Source organism: Thrips palmi, unplaced genomic scaffold (genome assembly GCF_012932325.1).
Source record: "Thrips palmi isolate BJ-2018 unplaced genomic scaffold, TpBJ-2018v1 HiC_scaffold_16, whole genome shotgun sequence".
NCBI lineage: Eukaryota > Metazoa > Arthropoda > Insecta > Thysanoptera > Thripidae > Thrips > Thrips palmi.
Window position 1 is genome coordinate 5,114,469 of NW_023144625.1, and position 24,073 is coordinate 5,138,541.

The following is a 24,073-nucleotide window of genomic DNA, read 5'->3' on the forward strand; positions in this document are numbered from 1 at the left end:
TTTTGTTGAATTTAGGCCTATTTAATCGTTTTTGAGGATGTTGCCGGTGACGGGGACCCGATTGCGGCACAGTTTCGGAAATGTCTCGACCAGACCTACCGATGGGGCGAATAAAAATTTTAGTCGGTCGGTCCCCTTTTTGAAGATTGAGTGGATTTTGTTGAATTTAGGCCTATTTAATCGTTTTTGAGGATGTTGCCGGTGACGGGGACCCGATTGCGGCACAGTTTCGGAAATGTCTCGACCAGACCTACCGATGGGGCGAATAAAAATTTTTAGTCGGTCAGTCCCCTTTTTTGAAGATTGAGTGGATTTTGTTGAATTTAGGCCTATTTAATCGTTTTTGAGGATGTTGCCAGTGACGGAGACCGGATTGCGGCACAGATTCGGAAATGTCTCGACCAGACCTACCGATGGGGCGAATAAAAATTTTTAGTCGGTCGGTCCCCTTTTTTGAAGATTGAGTAGGTTTGCTCGGAAACGGTGAGAAATTTGTTCCCCTTTTTTGTAGATAAAGTAGGTTTTCTCGGAAACGGTGAGGAATTTTCAACTTTTGGGATTTTTCCCAATTTTCCCATAAAATTTGGAATTGAATGGAAAAAACCGCAAGTCTCTACGACCACTCCTTCACCCCAAACATTTCTATGAGTGAGTGAGTGAGTGAGTCAGTGAGTCAGTCGGATTGGGGCTTTATAGGTTCTTGAAACAGGTTCTGCGCATGCTCCCACCGCCCGGTGCGCATGCGCAGAATCTGTTTGTAGGGCTTACTCTTTTACTTCTTCATCCGTTTATAGGATCATTGGAGTACCCTGTTGGAAGTATTTGGCGTAACGTTACGCTGGCTCGCCCCTCACGTACCTCAGCGTTGTGCGGAACCAGTGCAACGAAAATAAACTTCCCTTATGAGGGGAAATGAAATTGATACCTGCGGAGTGACCCACAATTGATTTCTGACCTTATGGGCGGGGGAGTGCAAACGATTCGTCCACTACTTACGTTACTCGCTTTGGGACACCCCCCCCCCCCTGCGTAACGTAATAGACCTTTCCGGGCTAAGCTTCTTGTACAATAACCCAATCTTTGCGCCGCCACACTGTAAGACCCAACCTATTTGCAGCGAAATGGCATTAAACTCGTTGTTGTTGATACTCCAGTAGACACAGAGTTCATTTCCGTTTCGCCACAAATGAGCTGGATCTTAAAGTGTGGCGGCGCAAAGATCCGAGTGTACTGAACAAGTTGCTTAGCCCGGAAAGGTCTATCAATGAACGGCCCCCAAGGCAGCGTAACATCTCGCTCATCTCCAAGGAACACATCACTCACAGGTATTACCTTATTTTAAATGGTAATTGGAAGAGTAAGACTCGTCGCCGGGTGAAAAGTATTTCCGGGCCAAGCTTGCCAAATTTTGGCAAGCTGGGGAGCACTTCCGGGCCAAGCTTGCCAAGGCATTCAAAGCGGCTTGCCAAATTTGTGGCAAGTAAACCGGCTTTGAAGTGTGGCCGAAGGTCATAGCAGTGGATGCTAGGTGGTGTGCATCTGGTTCCTGAGTTTTGATCACTCATGTCCTTTATTGGGCGACGACTGAAAGGGTCCTAACGCAGAAAGAACCTGACTCAGCATTTGACAAAAGATTTCTCATGCGTTTGGAATAAGATTTCTCATGTTTCTTTCTGGCCCAGGTGGTTTCAGAGCAGCGGACTTCGGCAGATCAAGAATAGTTGCTCAGTGCGGGGCGGCGGTTGAAACCCTCTGAGACTTGTTGACGCTTGTCTGCAGTTTTCACTACCATACCATACGCCCAGCACGGAACTCGCCAGTGCTTCACATCCCACCGTAATGGACCGATCTGTGAGTAAATTCCAGCTGATTGCGATTCAAAGGACTACTGAAGCGTTGTTCGGTTCCCACTATCTCCCCTCTGAAACTTCCAGCGGAGCCCAGAGTTAGGTCATGTGGAAGATAGGTCGGCGCAACCGAACGAATCCCTCCCGAATCCGTCTCCGTCGCTGGGTGCAGCGGAGGCCTGCCTGCCAGCTTGCCTGCCGGCTTGCCTGGTCTCCCAGCATGCATCTCGGTTGCGCCGACCTATCTTAGCCCAGAGAGGGTGAGAGGGAGGACAGTACCCGGAAACAGATGCTAACTATCGTCGTTTAATTGCTCCTTAGTGTTCATGCAAGATCTGTAAATTCCAGTTAGCTTGAAAAGGGTACTTGGCAGGAAATTTAGACCGGAAGTCAGCGTCAGAACGGGAATAAACAACGCGACCACCAGAGGGCAATTCCCCTGAGTCAGTTGCCGGATTAGATCCAAGCCAATCCCAACGTTTTGTGTTGATTCAGAGCTACACTGTCAGTCTCGCAATGACTTTTTATCTCTTTCCAAAGAGCTTTTTGTTCGAACGTAAAATGCACTATTTTCTCCCCGGCTATGCACTACTATTGTGTTCATTGTACAAGGTATTAAGACCTTTAAGGTGAAGTGTGGGTGAAAGTGAAAACTTCTATACCAATTATCTGTCGTAGTCGAAACTTTAGGGTGTTTAAGTACTAAATAGGAAACTCTCACACACCACATTTCATCCAAATCTACCCACCGATTTAGCCACAGTAGGCTGTTTTCATTGAAAATTAGCTTTTGGTGGAAAAATAAGCACTCAAAGCTTTTTGAGGGAATGATCTGAAATTTATTTTGGAGTTACGTAGACCCCTATACTCACATATGAAACAGAAAGATATTTGAATTTTGTTTTTGTTTTGACAAAGCAAACTTAACCAATTTTTAACTGGAAAAAATGTGTTTTTTTCTCTATTTTTACCACTTTGACGCCAGGTATTTGAAATACCTCCTTGTTACATTGTTACATGGACCACAAAGACCTGCTCCATGAAGTATGGTCAGTATAAAACGAAACTGAATACGTCTCTACTCTAGCTGACGGAGTAGAAAAAAATTTCTTCGACATTAATCGTGAGTGTTGGGTCACCAGAAAAGGCGCACTCATACATCAGTCCATGTTACATGAACCACTCACTTAAGGGTTCATTTCACAGACCTTTACGACATGCTGCTCGCTGGGGGCTCGCCCCCAGACCCCCGCATGTGTGGGGCGCGTACCGAAGTATTTTTAGTAAGTCCGTGGTGACCAAAGGGAAATTTTCTAATGAAGTAACTGTCCTGCTTTTTGGAAGGGTCTATTTAACTGCTTTTGACCATTAATTTTTAAGGTACTATTACTGCCCAAATAGATAGCTTGTCCTGTATTGGCTACTGTGGCAGTCAACGGCATTCAAGGTCCGGAAAATATTGAAGACTGCTTTGACAAGAATAAGATCTGTGTTCATTATGGTCAACGTGACCGAAGGCCAAACTAATGGGCCTCTTTTGCGTCTTTCATTTCTGATTTCTCCGGCAATATATTACATGGCTTTTACTGCTCGGAAACGGTTGTATTTTGTTCAATTTAGGCCTATTTCATCGTTTTGAGGATGTTGCCGGTGACGGGAACCCGATTGCGGCACAGTTTCGGAAATGATTTTGAGGACGTTGCCGGTGACGGGGACCCGATTGCGGCACAGTTTCGGAAATGTCTCGACCAGACCTACCGAAAAGGCAAATAAAAATTTTCAGTCGGTCGGTCCCCTTTTTTGAAGATTGAGTGGATTTTGCTAAACTTAGGCCTATTTAATCGTTTTGAGGATGTTGCCGGTGACGGAGACCCGATTGCGGCACAGTTTCGGAAATGTCTCGACCAGACCTACCGATGGGGCGAATGAAATTTTTTAGTCGGACGGTTCCCTTTTTTGAAGATTGAGTGGATTTTGCTAAACTTAGGCCTATTTAATCGTTTTGAGGATGTTGCCGGTGACGGAGACCCGATTGCGGCACAGTTTCGGAAATGTCTCGACCAGACCTACCGATGGGGCGAATGAAATTTTTTAGTCGGACGGTTCCCTTTTTTGAAGATTGAGTGGATTTTGTTAAATTTAGGCCTATTTTATCGTTTTTTAAGGATGTTGCCGGTGACAGGAACCCGATTGCGGCACAGTTTCGGAAATGTTCCGACCAGACCTACCGATGGGGCGAATAAAAATTTTTAGTCGGACGGTTCCCTTTTTTGAAGATTGAGTGGATTTTGTTAAATTTAGGCCTATTTTATCGTTTTTGAGGATGTTGCCGGTGACAAGAACCCGATTGCGGCACAGTTTCGGAAATGTCTCGACCAGACCTACCGATGGGGCGAATAAAAATTTTTAGTCGGTCGGTCCCCTTTTTTGAAGATAGAGTGGATTTTGTTGAATTTAGGCCCATTTAATCGTTTTTGAGGATGTTGCCGGTGACGAGGACCCGATTGCGGCACAGTTTCGGAAATGTCTCGACCAGACCTACCGATGGGGCGAATAAAAATTTTTAGTCGGTCGGTCCCCTTTTTTGAAGATTGAGTGGATGTTGTTGAATTTAGGCCTATTTAATGGTTTTTTTAGGATGTTGCCAGTGACGGAGACCGGATTGCGGCACAGATTCGGAAATGTCTCGACCAGACCTACCGATGGGGCGAATAAAAATTTTTAGTCGGTCGGTCCCCTTTTTTGAAGATTGAGTAGGTTCGCTCGGAAACGGTGAGAAATTTGTTCCCCTTTTTTGTAGATAAAGTAGGTTTTCTCGGAAACGGTGAGGAATTTTGAACTTTTGGGATTTTTCCCAATTTTCCCATCAAATTTGGAATCGAATGGAAAAAACCGCAAGTCTCTACGACCACTCCTTCACCCCAAACATTTCTATGAGTGAGTGAGTGAGTCAGTGAGTGAGTCAGTCGGATTGGGGCTTTATAGGTTCTTGATACGTTTACGCAATAAACTTTACAAGCTAGAGACAGAAGTCCATAGGTCTGAGAGTGTATCCTAACGGTTAATGATGTTAAAAGCGTTCTTTCCTCTAAATCTTCATACTGCGTGAAATGAATTGTCAAAGGATTTGTTAAGGGGAGGTTCTGGTGAAAATTTCACTATTTTTCAAATGGATCCCACTTTCATAACTTGTTCAAAATATAAAATCTTTCATCGAGGAGACCAAAATTTGACTTCTGAAGGCACATCCCAGGCTCTGAACTCAGTCGAAGAGTCTTTTTGAGCCTATTTTGGATGTATCTTAAAAAAATCTTCTTGTGCATACTATTTTGTCGTAAAAGGTTGACCTTGACAGTTTTCACTTCGACACATTTTCTAAAGATTCCGGCATGCATAGCTCAAAATTATCATTTTATTATTAATTGTAAGCTTCTTAAGCTGAAAAGTCCCTTGAACTTGTCTATTTTGTACATTTGTGATCTATTATGGTGAAATGCTTGGTTAGAAACCTTGCGAATATAAATGTAATTTACATTTTAAGTTGTGCATGCCGGCATCTTTTGAAACTGAATCGAAGAAGTGAAAAATGTCAAGGCTAACCTTTTACGTCAAAATAGTATGCGCATGAAGATTTTTAAAGTTATAGCCCAAATAGGAGAAAAAGGCTCTGCGACTGGGTTCAGGGCATATAATGAATAATGAATAGTTTCAATGAATAATTTTAACAATTACTTGGTAAGACATCAAATTTTTAACAAATTTTCGCAGTCGGACCTATGTAGGAGCATTTTTGCCAGAACCTCCCCTTAAAAAGTGTCATCCTTACGTGGACATGTATTCCGGAGATATTGCGGTTCACGGTAGTTCATGAACTGTTTAAGGTACCTCTGCATTTAGGATGGTACTAAATCTGCACTGATAGTTAGCATGGTCTTGGATCTGCTGTGGCACTTACGATTATCTCGGATCTACCCCGGCAGTTAGAATTATTCTTGTAAGAGGCGTCGACTACTGAAATCCCTGCCGAGTTTGGAGTTTGCCGTGCTAATTCCGTGGTGGTGTTCTCGCAGCTCCTGGACCTGCCCGACGACGCGCTGCTGGCCGTGCTGGCGTACCTGGGGCCCCTGGACCTCATGACTTGCCGGCCGGTGTGCCGCCGCCTCCGGGACCTCAGCCTGCACCGGTCCCTTTGGCGCGATGCCCGACTCAAGATCCGGGGCGAGGCCCTGCCGATCGCCGCGCTGCGCCTGGCCCCCTGCCTGGCCGAGCTGGACGTGTCCCAGGGGATGGAGCTCGCGGCCTCCGCCCTGTCCGACAGTGCGTGCGTGGTCGCTAGCCTCAGGCTGGGTGACGATGGCAGCGGGGACGGCTACTACGCCCGAGAGGTGCTTCAGCGAGTCGCCAATCTCGGGGGCCTCAAGAAACTTGAATTAGATTTCAGCTCGCTCGAGTTAAATAAGTCACGCCCGGTCTTCATGCATGTGGACGACTGGAATATTCCGCACAACAGTTGGGAAATGCCTGACTCTCTATTGGAGCTGGTCTACAATCTAGATATCGGTGAACTCACCCTGGTCTGTTCAGCACCGTTGATTCCAACACCGTTCTGGGTTCGGGCTGGCCACGCCAGGCCTTGCCTCACCAACCTGTTATACCTTGGCATCGGCTTTTATGAAGTTGATTACTTCCTCGAGTATTTACTGCAAACGCACGCGTCAACTCTGACGTACGTGGGTCTGCCTCCTCAATACTTTTCTTTGCCCACGCTTTTAGGTATGCCTAAGCTGCAGTCTGTGAGCTTCGAAATTTGGTCCATTTTTGCTGTAGCTGACGATGCGGGAGCTGTTGATGATGATGTCGGAGAAGATGACATTGCTGGAGATGATTTTCCTGTAGAAGGTGGCAATGCTGAAGATGATTTTCCTATAGATGATGACAATGCTGGAAATGATTTTCCTGTATATGATGACAATGCTGGAGATGATTTTCCTGTAGATGATGACAATGCTGGAAATGATTTTCCTGTAGATGATGACGATGCTGCAAATGATTTTCCTGTAGATGATGACAATGATGATAATCCTGTAGGTGATCATGCTGGACATGATGATCCTGTAGTTGATGAACCTATTGCTGATGATGCTGGAGACGATGTAGGTGTTAATGATCCCGTTCATGACGATGCAGGAGATAATGATCCTGTGGATGACGATGCAGGAGATAATAATCCTGTTGATGACGATGCAGGAGATAATGATCCTGTTGATGACGATGCAGGAGATAATAATCCTGTTGATGACGATGCAGGAGATAATGATCCTGTTGATGACGATGCAGGAGATGATGATCTTGTTGATGACGATGCTCCGGGAGTAGTTCAATTTCTGGGACTGGTTCCGCATGATGATGAAAACGTCTTCCCTCCGGGAGCACTTGATTTTCTGGGCCTCCACCCTCAACTAGAGTTTAAGGCGCTGCGTGGCTACATTGACCATGAATCCATTTTGACTGTTACCGAATCCCCTTTCGCCGAAGTTGTTCAAGAGCTGGACTTAATACTTGACTCTGACTTTCCGTGGGACCTGCTGGGCTCTGCACTCCACCGCTTCTCCTCCCTGACGACACTTCGCCTGCGCACTCTGCCCACTGAAGAGTTTTTGCGGGCAGTGACTCCCGAGTCAGCGCCGTGCCTCGCCATGCTGGAGTTGGGCACGACGCACTTCATTCACGACATGCTGCACGAGCCCGCCATCAAGGACCTCCTCCAACGCAACGAACAGCTGCACCTCCGCCTTGAACACGCTGGCCGGAGGGTCCCGAGCGGGTGCGACTGTCGGTGGTGCCTACACAAGGCCGAGGGCGGCTGGAAGTACTGGAATACTTTCGCATCGCACAGCTGGGCGGCCGAGTGCTGCGGCAGCTACTGCTTCCAGTGGCCCTGATGATTTGCCGTTCCTCCTATTACATCAAGTTGTGGTGGTTGCTTCATGATGTACTTTTACTGACATACGTTCGCGTCACACAGCTTGGCGACGGAGCTCTGATGATTTGCCTCTCCTCGAATGTACAATTTTATCAAGTGTTGCCTGTTGCTTCATGATTTACTTTTAATGCTTACCTCACTATCTGTTAATTTCTTTCTAAATTGTTTACTCACGGCGGTTTGCGCATCCCAAAGGGAGCGCTAGCGCACGCTGCTTCAAGTGGCCTTGATGATTTGCAGCTCCTCGAATGTACAATTTTATCTAGTGCATGCGACCGCTCCATGATTTACTGTTAAAGCTGAACTCATTATCTGTTTATTTCTTTGTATATTGTTAACTCACGGTGGTTTGCGCATCCCATAGGGAGCACTAGCGCACCTGCGTCTACACCTAAAGAAAATGTGTCACTCTTAAAACATGTAATATCTAATCATGTCATAAATGTAACATGTAATAAATCTATTTCCGGACTTTGTAAAAAATCGCGATGTCTTCTGCTGGTGAGCGATGTCTTCTCAAGGTGAGCCGAGAGCTGAAAACAGGAAGGGTTCCTCGACGCCGCCTAAATAACAAGCGGAGCTCAGGCTGCCGCTCACAATCTAAAACGTCTTTGCAACGAGATTTGAAATGTGAGTTATCTCTTCATTTATGGCACACCTTTCTTATAACTCCAAGTTTTCTTTGCAGTCCAACTTCCAAAAACACCGACCATCTCTAAGAGACATATTTAAAAAAATCATCGTCATCAAAAGAGGGGTAAAAACCCCCTAAAAAGGGTACAGGGACGAGACTGCCCGCTTTGTAGTGTACACTCTACTTTTCAGTTAAATCGTACAGGCATTGGGGTCATACTGTCCGAAAACGTAACAATTCGGACTTGCAATCTGTGAAAAACTAAAAGTTGTCCATTTAATGTTCAAATTGGGTTTGTTTTTATTGTCTCAGCAGGCTCAATGCAAAACTAAGTCGAGTGCTAGGTTCTGAGAAAAATTGGATTTTCACCTTATTTAGAGGAGGAAATGACTACGGATCTTGCGTAAATTGACACCTGCGGAGTTAAAATATTCAAGCAAATAAGGTGAATATGAGTTGAAACAACGGGTCATGTATTGGTCTCAAAGGGGCAGGGCGAGGGGCAGGGGCATCAAATCGTCACATTTTGTGGAGAATGACCCACCGCGCCATTTAAATGCGCCAACAGCTTGGCCAACAGGCGGTGACCCAGAAAATTATTCTCAAATCCTCCTTTTTTTTATTTACGGAGACCAAAAATAACAGCCAACCACCCTTTATCCACCTGAGCGTAACAGGTGGCATGAGACGATTTCGAGGTAATTTGGGACACATTATTTGCACCTACAGAGATGTAATTCTACTTTCATGTGATGTCTCTACCCTACTCGTTCACCTCTAAAAATTGAATCAAGAAAAGGGCATACCTTCGTTATTACCAAACTAGGGTCTCTCAAGTTACCCCAAGATTATCTCATATTACCCTAAGCAGTTCTGCACGCAGTAAAAGAAGGGGCGAGCAATTTTCCTTTTGGTGACGAATCGACTTTAAAAAAAAAAGAAGGAACATTAGTCACCCGGAGACAGGACGTTTCGTCTGGTCTAAAGATAGGTGCGATGCGATAAGCCGTTATCGGCAGAGGTACGTCCGAACGCTCGACTTTGCCGCAGGTCTGTCGCACTTCCCAAAGTGAGCAAGCGAGGCGACGGCACGAAGTTTCGAACGCCCGCCACTCGTGGTCCCTCGGTCGGCCGCTCTGGTCGAAGTGATTAGTAGTAGGACGAGCGTTGCCGACTCAGTACCTCAAGCGACGCACGACTAATCACTTCCACCATGGTAAGCCTTCCAATCATGTCGTGATCCACTGGGCCCTTGGAGCACAGCTTTTGATTTTGGGTGTCCGCCCTCTTCTTTCTAAATGCATGGGGAAATCTCTAATCTACTTTTCATTTCGAGCCTAACGTCTTCGAGCGCAACTTCCGCTTTAGGTTTACCATGGTGAAGATGGGTTGTACTTTAAAAGCACAACAGTTGTTGCACAAAGTACATTGCACTGCCAAAAAAGGGGTTAATAGTACAGCAAAAGTACAGCGAATGCTGTAAAAAAAGTACAACGGAGGCTCGTTTTTAAAGGAGTCCGATCGAGGAACATAACCATCTCCGATTTCGTTTATTTTTGGGTCAAAGGTACTTTTTATTATAGGTCTTCGAAAAGCCTCAAAATATTGTGGGTTTAAAACGCATGGTTTGGATTCTATGGAGGAGTTTTTCTGACACAATTTGGGTGAATTTGGTCAAAATGTAAAAATTGTTGTTGGTCGGTCCCCGTTGGCTCTTGCGGGCTCAAAATCACAAATGTTATGTAAATCGGCCGATAGACACGAATCCAGCGTCGGTTTTCGGATTGGACTGCTCTAATTTTGTCCATGGCTGTTTTTCTGTTTTTTTTTTTTCAGTCATTTTCTTTTTATTTCCGGAGTTTTGGTGATGGGCATCACTGTTAAAAAAAATATGAAAATTCAGACTGATTTCGTCTTACTTGGTGGTCTGAATCGTAAATTCATAAAATGGTACGAATATTAAGACCAACTGTCTGAAAAGTTTGACCTGTTGTCTGAAAGTTGAATTTAGACTAGCAAGTCTGAATATTTAGAGCGATGGTTATCAAGTTTTGTACATTGTCGTCCGAAAACTAAATTCATACTTGTGAAATCGGAAAACGAGTGAAAAAACCCCGTCCCCTTTGTACATTTTTCGATTTTCTCAGAACTTTTATTAATACTACTGTTGTATTTCAAATAATATTTACGTTTAGTGTCGTAAAAGCATAGAGAATGTTTCAGAGCTCCGAAATGGACACTTATTGCTCTATCCGCTAGGTGGCGCTAGTGTCGCATGGACGATCTATTGGAGCTAAAATTGCCACTTGAAGGCGAAATTGCGAATATTTTGTTACAAACTTATTCCAAGTGATTGTCTGAAAGGGCATGAGCGCACCAAAGCAAGATTCAGGTTAATAAGTGCAGTATAAGCTAAATAACAAAGAATACAACTTCACTCTCGCGCATGGCCACGGGTCGGCGCGTGGTTGGGCTAAGGCCGCTCTCCCTCGCAATTCAGCAGTCACCTCTAGACTCTTCACTACCTTTGCAAGTAGGAGTCTACTGCCGTGTACCTAATTTTTGAGCCGAGACGATCCGCTGAGCGTGTACGATAAACCGATGGCAAAAGTTCGCCGTATTGAGCTCTACTCGACAGAGTGGCATTGTTTAGTGCGACTGTTCATATTCTTCGTACAACTTAGTCTGATAAAATAGACCGACTGGTATCATTTTTCATACAACATGTTGATCTGAAAATTCAGAAAATTCAGAAACTTTCAGACCGCGAAGTATGAAAGTTTTGGTATGAAAATTCAGACTGAATGTAAGTAAATCGACTTCTTACAAAAAATTATGAATTTTCAGTAATTTTTTTTAACAGTGCGCGATTTTGACCAATCCCAGGGCTGGAATTAGAAGAAAGAGGATCGAACTAACATTATCCGTCATAAAAAGATCGTGTTGGCCCACCCTTGGAGCAGCTCGAGAAACCGTGAAAAATGCATTGCTTTCGGCAGAAAAATGCCACAATTTGCTCTTCCTACAAGACTTGCCTCCGGAACGCCTGCGAAGTGAAAGGTAGGCACGCCCGCCACGCTCCGCTGCGTGGCTAGCTGCCTACCCTACTTGCTCGCAGGCGCTACCTCCCTCTGGCTGTACTTCCCCCCACCTAAGTTCACGCTCACATTAACTTTGAGCTACGCTGTCGCGGCAAAATCATCGCCTTTATCTCCTCTCGTGGTGCATGTGCTCAGTTTTAAAATTCTACAAGGACGAGTGGGGTTAATTCAGGCCAGGCCTCGTTTTATTTTGTTCAATTCTCATTGTACTTTATACAATCCTCGATAAACCTTTTCCCCTCAGTTTTCATTGTACTCTTGTTGTACTACAGAAGCCAAGGTGGGGGACAATGTCCCCCCTCCGCTTTACCCCCAATTCCACCTCTGTGACTGGAGCGTCGTACGCTTGCAAGACAGTGCCCCCTTAAGTCCTTCGGTCCTTTTGCACCTGTGTCGCACCACGCGAAGTCTAGTGTGTTTTCCTCATGCCGCGTCAAAGCCATGTTGAGTCAAAGTGCGCCTCCAGAGATAGGAGGGACACGTCGTTATCAGCAATCGGCGAAGGTGCGTCCGAACAGTATTCCCCGGGCAGATAGATATGCGTCACTTTCGGAAGAAAGGAGAGGGCGACCAGTTCACGGCACTAGACTCGATTCACGTTCCGCGAAAGTGACGTCACGTTTATGTAACGAGACGGGCCGACCTCTTTGACCGGTGGCGGATCCAGAGCAGGGCTGGGAAATACCTAGGTAAAAAGTACCTAGGTACTGTACCTAGGTACTTTTTTGGTACCTATAACTGTACCTAGGTACTCAAGTCACAATTGTAACTGTACCTGTACCTAGGTACATTTTGGGCATTAACTTTACCTAGAACTGCAGGTACTTTTATAGGTACTTTTGGGCGCGAATGTAGGGAAAGACGGGTAATGAGATGCGCTCAAAACAGTGCGGGGATAAAGAAAGACACTCAGAGGACTGCCTGTTTGCGGGGAAGAAACAGATATTCGGCCCCCTCCCCTTTTTATGTGCCTCCTCCGGGCTCCATGTGGCAGGTCTGGTCACCGCATGCACTGCCAAGGTGAACGCAGAGGACTTGCACTATGAAACAATGGACACATCTCAGCGGGGCTCTTAGGGTTTGTCCCTAAAGTGCGTTACCGGAACCATCCCATTATAGGAGCGAGGTCAAGGATGGTCCCTGGAGCCGCCGGCGATGCGGCGTGACGAATCGGGGTTGTAAACAGCACACACGTTGGCATGAAAAGGGTCATTGACGCAAGAAAGTTTAAAGGGACGAAAAAGTCGCGCGAGGTTTGTTTTGGTTGCGTTACTGGGCGGATGTGTTGAAATATCAAAATAACTGAAAGTACCTGAAAAGTACCTAGGTATTTTGCCAAAGTACCTGTAACTGTACCTAGGTACTGAGCTCGATCAAGTACCTGTAACTGTACCTAGGTACTTTTTTGATCTACTATCTGTATCTGTACCTAGGTAAAAATATAAGGTATCTGTCCCAGCCCTGATCCAGAGCCGCCCCGAGGAAGGGGCAAAGTTGCATTTGTAAGCGGTCTTGCTACCGCTTCTAGCTCTGCATCCGATCCCACTCATCCCATCCCATCCATTCATCCGTTAACGGTGAAAACGGTTCCTGATTCCCCTCGCCTTTTGGATCCACGCCTGTCACTCTCTCAAAAACTTCTTAATCTATTTTAAGCCTAAGAAACAACAGAAGCTAGATGTAAGAAAGTTTTTTTTAACATTACGTAAGCTTACAAAGAAAAGACTTTGTAATTTAAGGACGCATTCATCGTGTCGCAAAAGTGAGTGGTGTGCTCAAAATACTTCGTAAGGTGTGAGGCGTTAAAATACTTCGTAATGTACGAAAACATTCTTCGTGGAACAAACTGAAAAGTTTGTATTGCACCTCACGTGCTTAAAACATTCCGCAACGAGCTGCACACTAAATGTTTATGTAGAATTCTGTACGTCGTGATGCACGATTTTAAACCTGCGTGACGTTGTGCATAAAATTGTGCAGAAATTCGCAGAAATTTATGCATTTTCACGCATATTATTATGCGAATTCCCCGCATGCACAGAATCGTGCAAGTGGCACGTACAAAATTCTGCATAAACATTTAGCGTGTGGGTGGGCTCTGACTGACATTGGGCCTCTGCAGGTGTCCCGGACGCTCCTCGCCGCCCTGGCCGTCGCGGCCTTCCTGGCGACGATCCCCGCCTCCTCGGCCGACTGCATGTCGTCGTGCCAGTCGGCGCAGACGCCGTGCACCGTCAACTGCGGCACCGACGAGGACTGCGCCGTTAAGTGCGCCAGGACGGCCATCAAGTGCATCTGCGACTGCAAGCCCGCCATGACCCGCACGGCGCCCACCTCGACCTCCGCGGCCGAGGCCAGGGACGCCATCCTGCGGCTCTCTGGCACCAAGTGAGGAATCGCCCGCTCCACTGCAAATCCGAGTGTGCGGCAGTCTCACGCTGTTTCACTGCAAATCCAAGTGTGGGACAGGCATGCACTAGATAACTTGGGACGCTCACAAGTTTGGGACACGGAGCATCCCAAGTTATCTAGTGCATGCCTTTTAAGGAACTCGAGTGTAATACAAAGAATTTTTTATTTGTATTACAAACAAAATCGTTTGTACTGTAACGATTTCCTTCGTTGGCTGCGAAGCCTTCGTTTTCTTTGTATAACAACGCTCTACAAATCAAAGAGTGTACATGGTACGCTCTAACTGGAGCATGCCTGCAAGCACGCTCTAACTAGCGCATGCCTGCCAAGGATGCACTAACTAGTGCATACATGCCATGTACACGCTAACTGAAGCATACATTTAGTGCATAAGGGATAGGGAGTTTTCTGCGTCAGGAAGCGTGTACATGGCATGTATGTAGTGCATGCTTGGCAGGCATGCGCTAGCTAGAGCGTGCTTGCAGGCATGCTCCAGTTAGAGCATACCATGTACACTCTTTGATTTGTAGAGCGAGCAGTTCTTAGAAGGATTTTATCGGCACATGTGTAGTGCATGCCAATAGACCCTTTCAGTCATCGCCGTAAAGTGATCAAAAATTCTGTACTGGCCAAATTTGTACTCGTTTAACTAGGATTGGTCTGGTACTTTTGACCAGACTTGTTTTTCAGTGAAAGGGTCCCGAAATGATACATTTTGGAGGGGGGCATGTTCGATTTCAAACCCTACCAACCCGAGCTAGTCCGTGCCTGCCCGGCAAAAGTTGCCACTTGACAGTAGAAACGCACCTGCAAATTTTTTTTTCAGATCGGACAAAATCTTCGGTTTTCACTTTGAGGGTAAAGTTTCGGGTGCCCGTTTCCGATCAGAGACAAAAAGTGTTCTTTCAGCCCACCCCACTCTTCAGTTGATGTTTGAAGGTGAAGGTACCACCTGCTTAAAACTGGCCGTCTCCGCTTCAGGTCGGCCATCACGGACCTGACCAAGTGCATGAACGACGCCACGGCCGACAGCCCTTCCTGCCTCTTCCATTGCGGCACCGACGTGTCGTGCATCCAGAACTGCACGAACAAGATGCTGGACAGGATGTGCACGTGCGGGGCGGCCTCGCTGCAGGCCGGTATCCTGGTGACCCTGGTCGCGCTGCTGTCGTGGTTCGCACAGCACTAGAAGTATTTCTGCACGTTGGACTTAAGTTTTCAGAATAAAAGACATGTTTTTTTTTCGCAAAAGTTTTTTTTTGAAATCGTGACGAACCGCGTACATACAGTACGCAGGCCACATCTTCATTATTTCTTTCATAGCTCTAGTAGTCTAGCGATATCAATGTCTCTCCTTTGCCTGCCACCGGAAACATATGAAGTACCTGAAGATAGTGGTATTGCCTCAGCCAGTATCTTTCCATACACACTAAATCACTATCACTATGTACTTTTTGGTGCATAAGCTTCGCACAAAATTGAGCGTGCGTTTTGAAATGCACGAATTTTGTGCGAAACAACGCTTTTTCGTGCTGAGTGCAACGCACAAACTCGTGCGTCTCAAAATGCATGTTAAATTTTGTGCGAAGCTTCTGCACAAACACTGGTAAAACTAAAGCGTAACTCTATGCTTGAGTCAGCATAAAGTAACGCTTGAAGACATTACGCTTGAAATGAAGCATGGACTGGAAATTCCCCCAAGCATTTAGATACGGGGAAACTTGGCGGATGAACCTATTACACGATTTCAAGCGTAAACTGATTACGCTTGAAAACAGAGGGTAATACTATGCTTAAGTTTTACCAGTGAAAAGGTACGCAGTGATTTAGTGTTGATGAAGCTGCGCCGTTTGGCAAAAAGCTACGGAAAATTCTGTATACACACTAAATGTCATGGGCCTTTTTTTGTCCCTCGATTTATGCAATTTTAAGCACATCCGACGCTGATACAATTTTGTTTCCGTCTGGCAACACATTTTGTCCGACGCCTGCTGCGAATTGTACTTTCACTTGACAATTTGTCCCGCCTGGCGGACACAAAATTGCATCACGACCGGATGTGCTTAAAATTGCATCATTCGTGGGACAAAAAAAGTCCCATGACATTTAGTGTGTAAACAGCTTGTGGTAATTGTCCGCCGTAGCCCCCTTGTCAATATTCTCCGTAGGCTCTTACAGTATTCTCCGTAGCCCCCTTGTCAATATTCTCTGTAGGCTCTTACAGTATTTTGCGTAGGACCTTACAGTGTTCTCCGTTTGACTTTAGAGTTTTACGGGTCCTACGGAGAGGACTGTGCGGTCCTACGAGAGGACTGTGCGGTCCTACGGAGAATACTTTAAGAGCCTACCGAGAGTATTGATAAAAAGGCTACGGAGAATCCTGGCAAAAAAAAAATTAACAGAATTTTCCGTAGCTTTTTGCCACAGTGTACGAGGAAATGAAACCAAACTTTTGGAATGTATTTCTTATTACGGTTCTTGGTGAAATGTGAATTATGTCCAACTTGGTCACATTTGTTATAACGCGATGTGCGAGGAGGTACTATGCAATCGCGTAAGAGTCGGTTCACTTCGTCCCTAATGACTCATAATTGAAGCCGTAATAGCCGATATACCACGAATCTTGCCTCACACTAAATTACTATGTAGGTTTTTCTGCGCGCTGATGCACGAAATTAAACATGCACTTCGTAACGCACGAATTTGTGCGCGACAATGCCCGATTTCGTGCGCAAGTATACAGAAAATCGTGCATTGTCGCGCACAAATTCGTGCGTTACGAAGTGCACGTTTGGTTTCGTGCATTAGCGCGCACAACAACCTACTTAGGAATTAAGTGGTCTGCTTTTGGGCCGTTTTCAGCCAAATCCCGATAAGTTTGAGGCGTAATAGACGTAATAGTCGATTCTAGGATCACAGGTTGAGAGAGTGCATCCCCCGTCCCGCTCGGTGATGCGGCTGTTCGCTTGGGATGTCACACGTGACGTTTTGTCTCGCAGGCTTATTCCACACTTTGACGTGTAGTGTACTGTTAGGTATCAATGAAGGCCGAGGCTTTTACTTTTAAGCATTGAAATCGTGAAATTACCGTAGAGTGCGACATGAATAACGGTCATGGGATACGAATTTCAGTTGAAGTACATGTAAATAAATGACAACACGATGACAAATGAAAATATTGCACAATTTATTCAATAAAATTCGCCAACGCAATTCACTTTACAAATAACAGTGCTTACGCGCACCTACAAATTAAGTCTCAATGACATACATGTCGTGATGTTGCAAAAACTTTCAGGAGAATAAAATAGGCAATAATTTACACATTGCATCCTCAGACACCAAGGTAAGCATAATTAAAAACAGATTGGAAGCAAACTTATGAACGCAGGTTGACGTCCGTTTTTCAAAAGGATAAACAGCTTCATACCCTATGTCGTAAGCAGATACTTTCAGCAACTAGAGCCATGGAATGGTGTTGAGCACAAACACAATTAAACAGTTACATTCAGGGATGTGAATTACAACCAGCAAAATGACTGGCACAGACCAACTTAAACTAACGCTACAACGAAAGCTGGCACGGCATCACAGAACGAAAACGTCAAACTGCAGCCACGGGCAAAGCCGATATGATTCTACCGGGAACTGGCAGGTCTTGGTTCGTTGAGGGGGCACCACTTCCCCCGACCTGATCTTTCCCACTGTCAGGGCCGCCGCGGGGGCGGACGCACCGGCGGCGGGGGCGGCGATGGGTTCAGCTCCCTCGGGGGCGGCCTCTTCGTCGACCTGCAGCCCGCGCACGACGTCGGGGCCGCCGCCACCGCGGAGACGCAGAACGATATGAAGTACGGTGTCCTTCTGGATGTAGTAGTCCGAGAGCGTGCGACCGTCCTCTAGCTGCTTCCCGGCGAAGATGAGTCTCTGCCGGTCGATCGGAATGCCCTCAATGTCCAAGATCAGCTGCTTGATCATCTGCAACGGCAAAATTATGGATAAAATTAAACCGCGCATGGGAGTATATGGAAGTATTCGTGAGAAATACAGGCGGCGAAGGTCATCCGTCACATGTATTTCTCATACGAACTTCCATTCGGGGGGGGGGGGGGAATTATGTCGCCTTGAGTTGTCATCCAGCTTCAGGACAAGGGGCTGAAGCAACTAGATACTGACCTCGATCGAATCACTGGGTTGGCATGGCACTGTGACCAACTTGCCGGTCAATGTGCAGACTTTAATCGTCATCCTGTTTTCGTATGACGGAATCCTGCACAAACAAACAAATTATTGTAAACAAATGAACAAAATTCTCTCCTGTAAACTTTGTTAGAACGTCAGAGAAACCTGTCTGAATTCTGTTCAAAATTAGCACACATCTGAAAGCTGCTCCACAAACCCAAAAGCGTACATTGTATGCTCTACCTGGAGCATGCCTGCAAGCACGCACTAGCTAGCGCATGCCTGACAAGCACGCACTTACAAGTAGTGCATACATGCCACGTACACAATGGACGGCTCTGGTACACACTATCTGATGCAGGTAACTCCCTATCCCTTAGGCACTAGAGGTATGCTTCAGTCAGCGTGTATGCATTTGTCAGTGCATGCTTGGCAGGCATGCTCCAGGTAGAGCTACAATGTACGCTTACGAATATGTAGAGTGCAAACTCGAGCGAGGTACTTACAAGCAGCGAAGGGGTGGCCGGGCCGTCGGCGCAGCCAGGCCGCTCTCCTCCACGCTGAGGTGGCCGGCGAGCGTCTCCTCCCCGACGCGAAGCTCCACGCCGCCATCGTACTCCAAGCGGCGGCGCTTCATCGGCTCGGCGACCGCCACCAAGACGACGCGCCTCCGCAGCTCGGCGACGGTGTCGTCCGGGTTGACGCCCACCTTCACGGTCTTGGTGGCCGCCGCGGCACCCTCGTGCTCCACGGCGACGGCCACACGCAGCGATCCGCGCTCCCGCAGCTCCAGGGTGTCCAGACACGCCACGTTGTAGTCGGCGAGGGTTCGGCTGGTTTTCAGTTCGACATCGTCCAGGTGCAGGCCGTCCAACTCGCCGCCGTGCTGCCGAACCCTGGCCAGCACGCTGCCTACAGTGTCCGTCGACAGCGCCTCCACGAACGCCTTGCCCGCAGGGTGCTGCACCCAGAACCAGAGGTTGGCTCCAACACGTTGCTTGCCGCAGACGAGCAGGCTGAGGAAGCGCCTCCCCAGGACGTCGGCCATCTTCGAGGGGCAGGAGCCGTCCGACGTGCGCAGCCGCTGCTCGGCGCGGGGAATGCCGAGCTCTCGCTCCACGCTCTCCTGCGGGCAGCAGAGCATTGGAATCAACGGAAGGGTTTATACAAAAAATAATTGAGAATTTCCCTGGCTTTTCCCTGACGCGAAATTGCAAAGTTCCCTGATATTTGAGCGCATCAAAACATTGATTGAGTTGAACTCGAACGACCGGTGTGTCGCGATCTCCTCCGTGGTTGTCCAGCAAACAGGTCCAGTGTCGCAGTAAATACATTTTCTCTGACATTTTGCTGCATTTTGCGAAATCCCCTGACATTTCCCTGACCTTATATTTTTCCCTGACTTTTCCCTGATTTCAAGGTTTTCAAGATTCGTATACCCTGAAGAATGTTGTATTAAAACTCTGCCCAAAAAAATTCCGATTCCTTTACACACTGCTAAAGGGGACCATACATGTTAAAAGCACTTTGTAAAAAAAATTTTTTTGATAAGATTTTACAATTTCTGGGTTGAAACCCTTTTAGATAATTGAGTAAGCTTCATTTTGGCTTACAGTAAAGTGACTTTGGACATTTTTTCATCAGGGAGACTCATCCCTAATAGCGTCATCGGATTGACTAGAATGGGCTTTTTATCGGGAACAGTTTTTAAGAAAAGAAATAAATGCAATTTTTTTTGCCTTTTTTTGAAACAAATTTTAGAACCAAAAATTGTTTTTGTTTTTTTCTTGAAAACTATTGGAGATAAAGAGCCCATTCTAGTCAATTCGATGACGCTATTAGGAATGAGGTTCCCTGACTTTCCCCCCACAGATCTGAGCAAGTATGCGAACAAAATCTTACGAGAACCAGACTTTAAATCGTTTCAACTAAATTTCCAAAAAATGTCCAATGTAACTTTAATTTAAGCCAAAACAACGCTTACTCAATTATCTAATGGGGTTTAAACACAGAAATTGTAAAATCTGAATCGATCTACATCAAAAAATTTTTTTTTACAGAAGTGCTTTTAACATGTAAGAGCCCCCTTAAATGGTGCTACTAAAACAAGCAAGCGAATCCACCCCTGATGCTATGACTGACCGACCAGATAATTAAGTTCTCTTTTCAGTTTTGAGGGCGTTAAATTACAAAATACCATGTCGAGTAACAAATGATCCAAGAAGCTGAAGAAGGGGACAACTCCATTTAGACATCTTTTCAGGAGAATCAAAAAACTGTTAGAACGAAACATTTAACAAAGGAACGTCATAGCTGATAGGAAGATCAAAAAGCACAAGTTAAATTTTAAGATAACATCAACGAGTGTCAGTATCAGGTCACTGCGTGTAGGACTTCTGTAACAAACGACTTTCCGTTAAAATTGAAACTCTATCAAAGTCAGCATATCTCCGTTGAAAATCCACTTCGTAAAATGGTAAAACTCATTTTCTCCGTAACTACTAGAAATTGAGTAAAATAACTTAAAGCAATAAAGCAAACCATTTTAAGGCGCAGTAATAGAATAATAACTCAGTTTGAAGAGTAAAATTATTCCCTTTTTCCGCTTTCTGGATCAAATTTCATTGCAGCTTTCCTTATTATTCCAGAGAAATTTCAATATTGCTGAGTATTTCCGGTTATCCAGACTTGAGACAGCCAAAGCGCGGGTGAAAGTTTTACTCCCGTACAAAGCACACCAAAATTGTCTCGTATTACCCCAGTTTAGTGTGCGAAATTCCGTTCCTTGCACGGAAGTTCAACGCTAAGAAAAAAGTAGAATGAAAGAAACCACAGAACGTCTGAGATAGTTTCAAACGAACTGAAGTTTCCAAGTACGAAAAATGAGGCCAAAAGTTGGCAGGCACGAACGGGCCACGCAAATTATGAGTCAGACTTGTTACGTTGCACCCAACCTTTCTTCTTTGATATCAATTTTTTACGGCACACTTGAACGTAGTACCATTTGAGGGTCAAATGTGCCAAACCTTGGCATTCTAAGGCCACACATATGATATCCACGTCATGCAGCATAATACCGTGTAGTCTACACACGATTTCACTAAGTGGTTACTCGGACGGAAAGATCCTCATGGCAAACATTCACACTCACCTTGAGCCAGTCGAGAGACACCGAGTCGGAGGCAGCCAGGATGGTGTCCCCGGTGGGCGTTTTGACATGCAAGGGCTGTTCCCGGAGGCCCAGTTTGGTGTCGATCAGGCGCCACTGGCTCAGAAACACTTCATGGCCGCACCCCTCCCGGGGCCAGACGCCGAGCCGCCACTTGGTGCGGCGGATGCCGCGCGCCTCTGCGTCCGCCTCACCCACGGCGCGGCCCCGCGCGTCCATCAGGGGCTCGACCAGGACGCTGCGCCCCCGGCGCTTTCGTCGCGCTCCACCGTCAAGCTGCGGCAGACACACCGTCAGGGTCGCGGTCACCATTTGGCGCAAGGGGAATTAACTCCAGTCAACTTTGTCCACCGAAATTCATCAAACTTGTGAAATTCACTGAAATTCATCGAATTTGACTGACATTCATCGAGTTTCGACTGAAATTCATTTGTACACCGAAATTCACAGTGACTGACTTCCCCTTGTTCTTGCCGGAGCGATCTAGACACAGAACGCACTGCTACGCTCTCAGCACGTTACTGACTTTTCGATCATGTTGTCAGTACTTATGCAAGTAATTTGTGCACCGTTCTGTGTACTTTTTCATTTAAAAAGGACTACGTAGGAGATATTTAATAATGTACTAACAATAAGTTTATGTCCATAATTTTACAAAGGAAATTTGTCATACTTCCTTAGAAAATACTAAGTATCATTGTTGCTTACACTACAAAATTCACTGTGTACTTAGTACTTGGCAAGTACACATCTACAGAAGCATACTTGCCAAGTACACATAAGAGTATCCTTTGGCAAGTATACATCCATAGAGGTGTGCTTGGCAAGTATACACCTATAGGAGTGTACTTGGACCGCCTATCCGCTTTCACAAGTATACTCCTATAGATGTATACTTGCCCGATGTATACTTGGCAAGTATACTCCTATAGATGTGTACTTGCCAAGTACACTCCTATAGATGTATAATAAGTACACAGTGAATTTTGTAGTGTACCATAAGTGTGATTCGTAACAACCCTTACCTCTTGCCGTGGAACAGCACGTTGGCCTTGTTGACGACCCCGGGCTTCCTGCAGGCCTCCCAGGTGTCCTTCGGTCCCAGCTCCGCCCGCTCCAGCCGGACGTAGACGCCGTCGTCGACGCCGCCGTTGGCCACCCTGACGGTGAGGCGGCCGCCGGGGTGCGGCGCCACGAAGCGCACGTTGGCGCGGCCCGTGGAGGCGTCCACCTGGGACAGGCCGCGCAGCGGCACGCCGTCGCACAGCAGCTGCAGCGTCACCTTGGGCCTGCCGCCCGGGTCCGCCAGCACCGCCAAGCTGGAACACACGCACGGGGACGTTACACACACTCCCAAGATCCTACTGAGCTTTTTCTTCGTAATACGAACAAAAAGCTTAGTATTATGACAGCACAGCGAAGGTAGTAACGTATGGTGAGGGGTTCTCAGTAACTTATGACCAGTTTCTTAGTATTACAAACAAATTTCTTTGTATTATGATAGATTTGTGTCGTAGAGTACTGAGAATTAGCTTAGTATTATGACAGCACGGCATTTCTCAGTAGAAAATTGGGAGTGCACTCAATTCTTACGAGCAGTTTTCCTACCCTCTTAAAAGCCTACGAAGCATTTGCTTCAAAACCGCAAAGAAAATGAAGGCATTGTAGAACCGCTTCGTCTAGTGAAGAAATGCTTTGTATTGCGAAGGATTTTGCTTCATAATACGAAGCATTTCTCCGTTGATTTTAAAATGCCTTCATTTTCTTCGTAATACGCACGAAGCGATTCTTCGTAGAGTTTTTACTGTGTATGTGGTCTCTCACAATTTTGAGCACTACGCGGTTGCGTATAGCACACTCTCAGAACGTTCTTCACTTTCTCAAAAAATGCGCATTTGTTATAGCACGGATAATACACTCAGTATCTAATAAGCAAGTGCAGTAAAATTACAACAATAAATTTTTTCTACACTGATAATTCATTCTGGAATTCATCAGGAAATGAAACGTACGTAAGGTAGCACACCCAACACTATTAGCTCATTCTTGAATTCATCAAGAAATGAAAAGTACGTATGGTAGCACAAACAAGTTACATCCAACAGTTCTGACAAATTGAGCAAAGAGTCAGTAACGCGCTGAAAATATACAAATTTGTACGCAATGTCGCACAATTTTTTTCACTGATTAAAATAGTATGGGACCAAACTGGTAAAACTGATACACTCTAAAAAAAATTGTGGTAGAAATCCTATAAAAGTATCGGACGCATTTAACCTATTCGGTATAGGATTTTTCCCACACAGGACATGGTAATTTGACCGTATGTCGATATGGCAAAAATCCTATTCATGTTGTTAGGTTTCTACTATATTAGGGTGTGGGAAAAATACTACACCGTGTATGGTAAAAATCCCATACGAATTGTGGGATATTTTCGTTACGTGAGGTGGTGAAACTCCTATTCAAGCATAGGAAAGCTTGTTTAGTGGATCATCATTCGGAAGAACATGGCGGCACATCTCACAGGAAGGCTTTACCAAAAATGAAGTAGTGAGAGTGAGGACTCCAGCAGAAGTAATCTCAAACTCGGAAGACAGTTCAGACCTGTCAAGGTTACCCTTGGACGAGGTGGACCGCGTAGCTAGACATGAAGAAGATCTTGCGTGCACCCAACCTAATGGCCGACCGCAGTCGCCAGCGAGTGGCAACATGGAGATGCGTTTTTCTCGATTATAGTGCCATATT

The 24,073-nt window shown here is 45.9% G+C and overlaps 3 protein-coding genes across 10 annotated transcripts in view; 2 read left to right on the forward strand and 1 right to left on the reverse strand.

Moving 5' to 3' along the window:
* Positions 1-8,300, forward strand: part of LOC117642626 — a 25,695-nt gene extending 17,395 nt beyond the window's left edge. For 2 of the 8 annotated variants that reach the window (XM_034380981.1, XM_034380980.1), the window contains exons 2-3: positions 1,683-1,851; positions 5,918-8,300. In XM_034380981.1, coding sequence (XP_034236872.1) covers positions 1,840-1,851; positions 5,918-7,789 — 1,884 coding nt within the window. In that variant the 5' untranslated portion in view covers positions 1,683-1,839 and the 3' untranslated portion in view covers positions 7,790-8,300. Of the gene's footprint in view, positions 1-837; positions 1,035-1,198; positions 1,346-1,478; positions 1,532-1,682; positions 1,852-5,917 lie in introns of those variants that run through there. The other 6 variants (XM_034380978.1, XM_034380977.1, XM_034380982.1 and 3 more) reach the window with 6 other exon arrangements.
* Positions 8,301-9,537: 1,237 nt separating this feature from the next.
* LOC117642646 lies at positions 9,538-15,228 on the forward strand. Its single transcript, XM_034381057.1, has 3 exons — positions 9,538-9,680; positions 13,688-13,953; positions 14,959-15,228. Exons 1-3 carry the CDS (start codon positions 9,678-9,680, stop codon positions 15,164-15,166), a joined length of 477 nt encoding a protein of 158 aa, XP_034236948.1. The 5' UTR covers positions 9,538-9,677; the 3' UTR covers positions 15,167-15,228.
* A 1,912-nt stretch (positions 15,229-17,140) lies between these two features.
* LOC117642636 (polyubiquitin-B-like) lies at positions 17,141-22,475 on the reverse strand. Its single transcript, XM_034381021.1, has 5 exons — positions 22,351-22,475; positions 21,308-21,601; positions 18,663-19,282; positions 18,151-18,244; positions 17,141-17,952 (listed from the first exon to the last, which is right to left on the reverse strand). Exons 2-5 carry the CDS (start codon positions 21,542-21,544, stop codon positions 17,566-17,568), a joined length of 1,338 nt encoding a protein of 445 aa, XP_034236912.1. The 5' UTR covers positions 21,545-21,601; positions 22,351-22,475; the 3' UTR covers positions 17,141-17,565.
* Positions 22,476-24,073: the final 1,598 nt, after the last annotated feature.

Excerpts from the sequence above, each read along its gene's own strand:
- LOC117642646 (XM_034381057.1), top strand. Across the intron at positions 13,954-14,958 it reads CTGCGGCTCTCTGGCACCAA|GTCGGCCATCACGGACCTGA; the intron begins GTGAGGAATCGC and ends TCTCCGCTTCAG.
- LOC117642636 (XM_034381021.1), bottom strand. The coding sequence starts at position 21,544 with ATGGACGCGCGGGGCCGCGCCGTGGGTGAGGCGGACGCAGAGGCGCGC. Across the intron at positions 18,245-18,662 it reads CGGCCACCCCTTCGCTGCTT|GATTCCGTCATACGAAAACA; the intron begins GTAAGTACCTCG and ends TTGTTTGTGCAG. Across the intron at positions 17,953-18,150 it reads AACCCAGTGATTCGATCGAG|ATGATCAAGCAGCTGATCTT; the intron begins GTCAGTATCTAG and ends TTGCCGTTGCAG.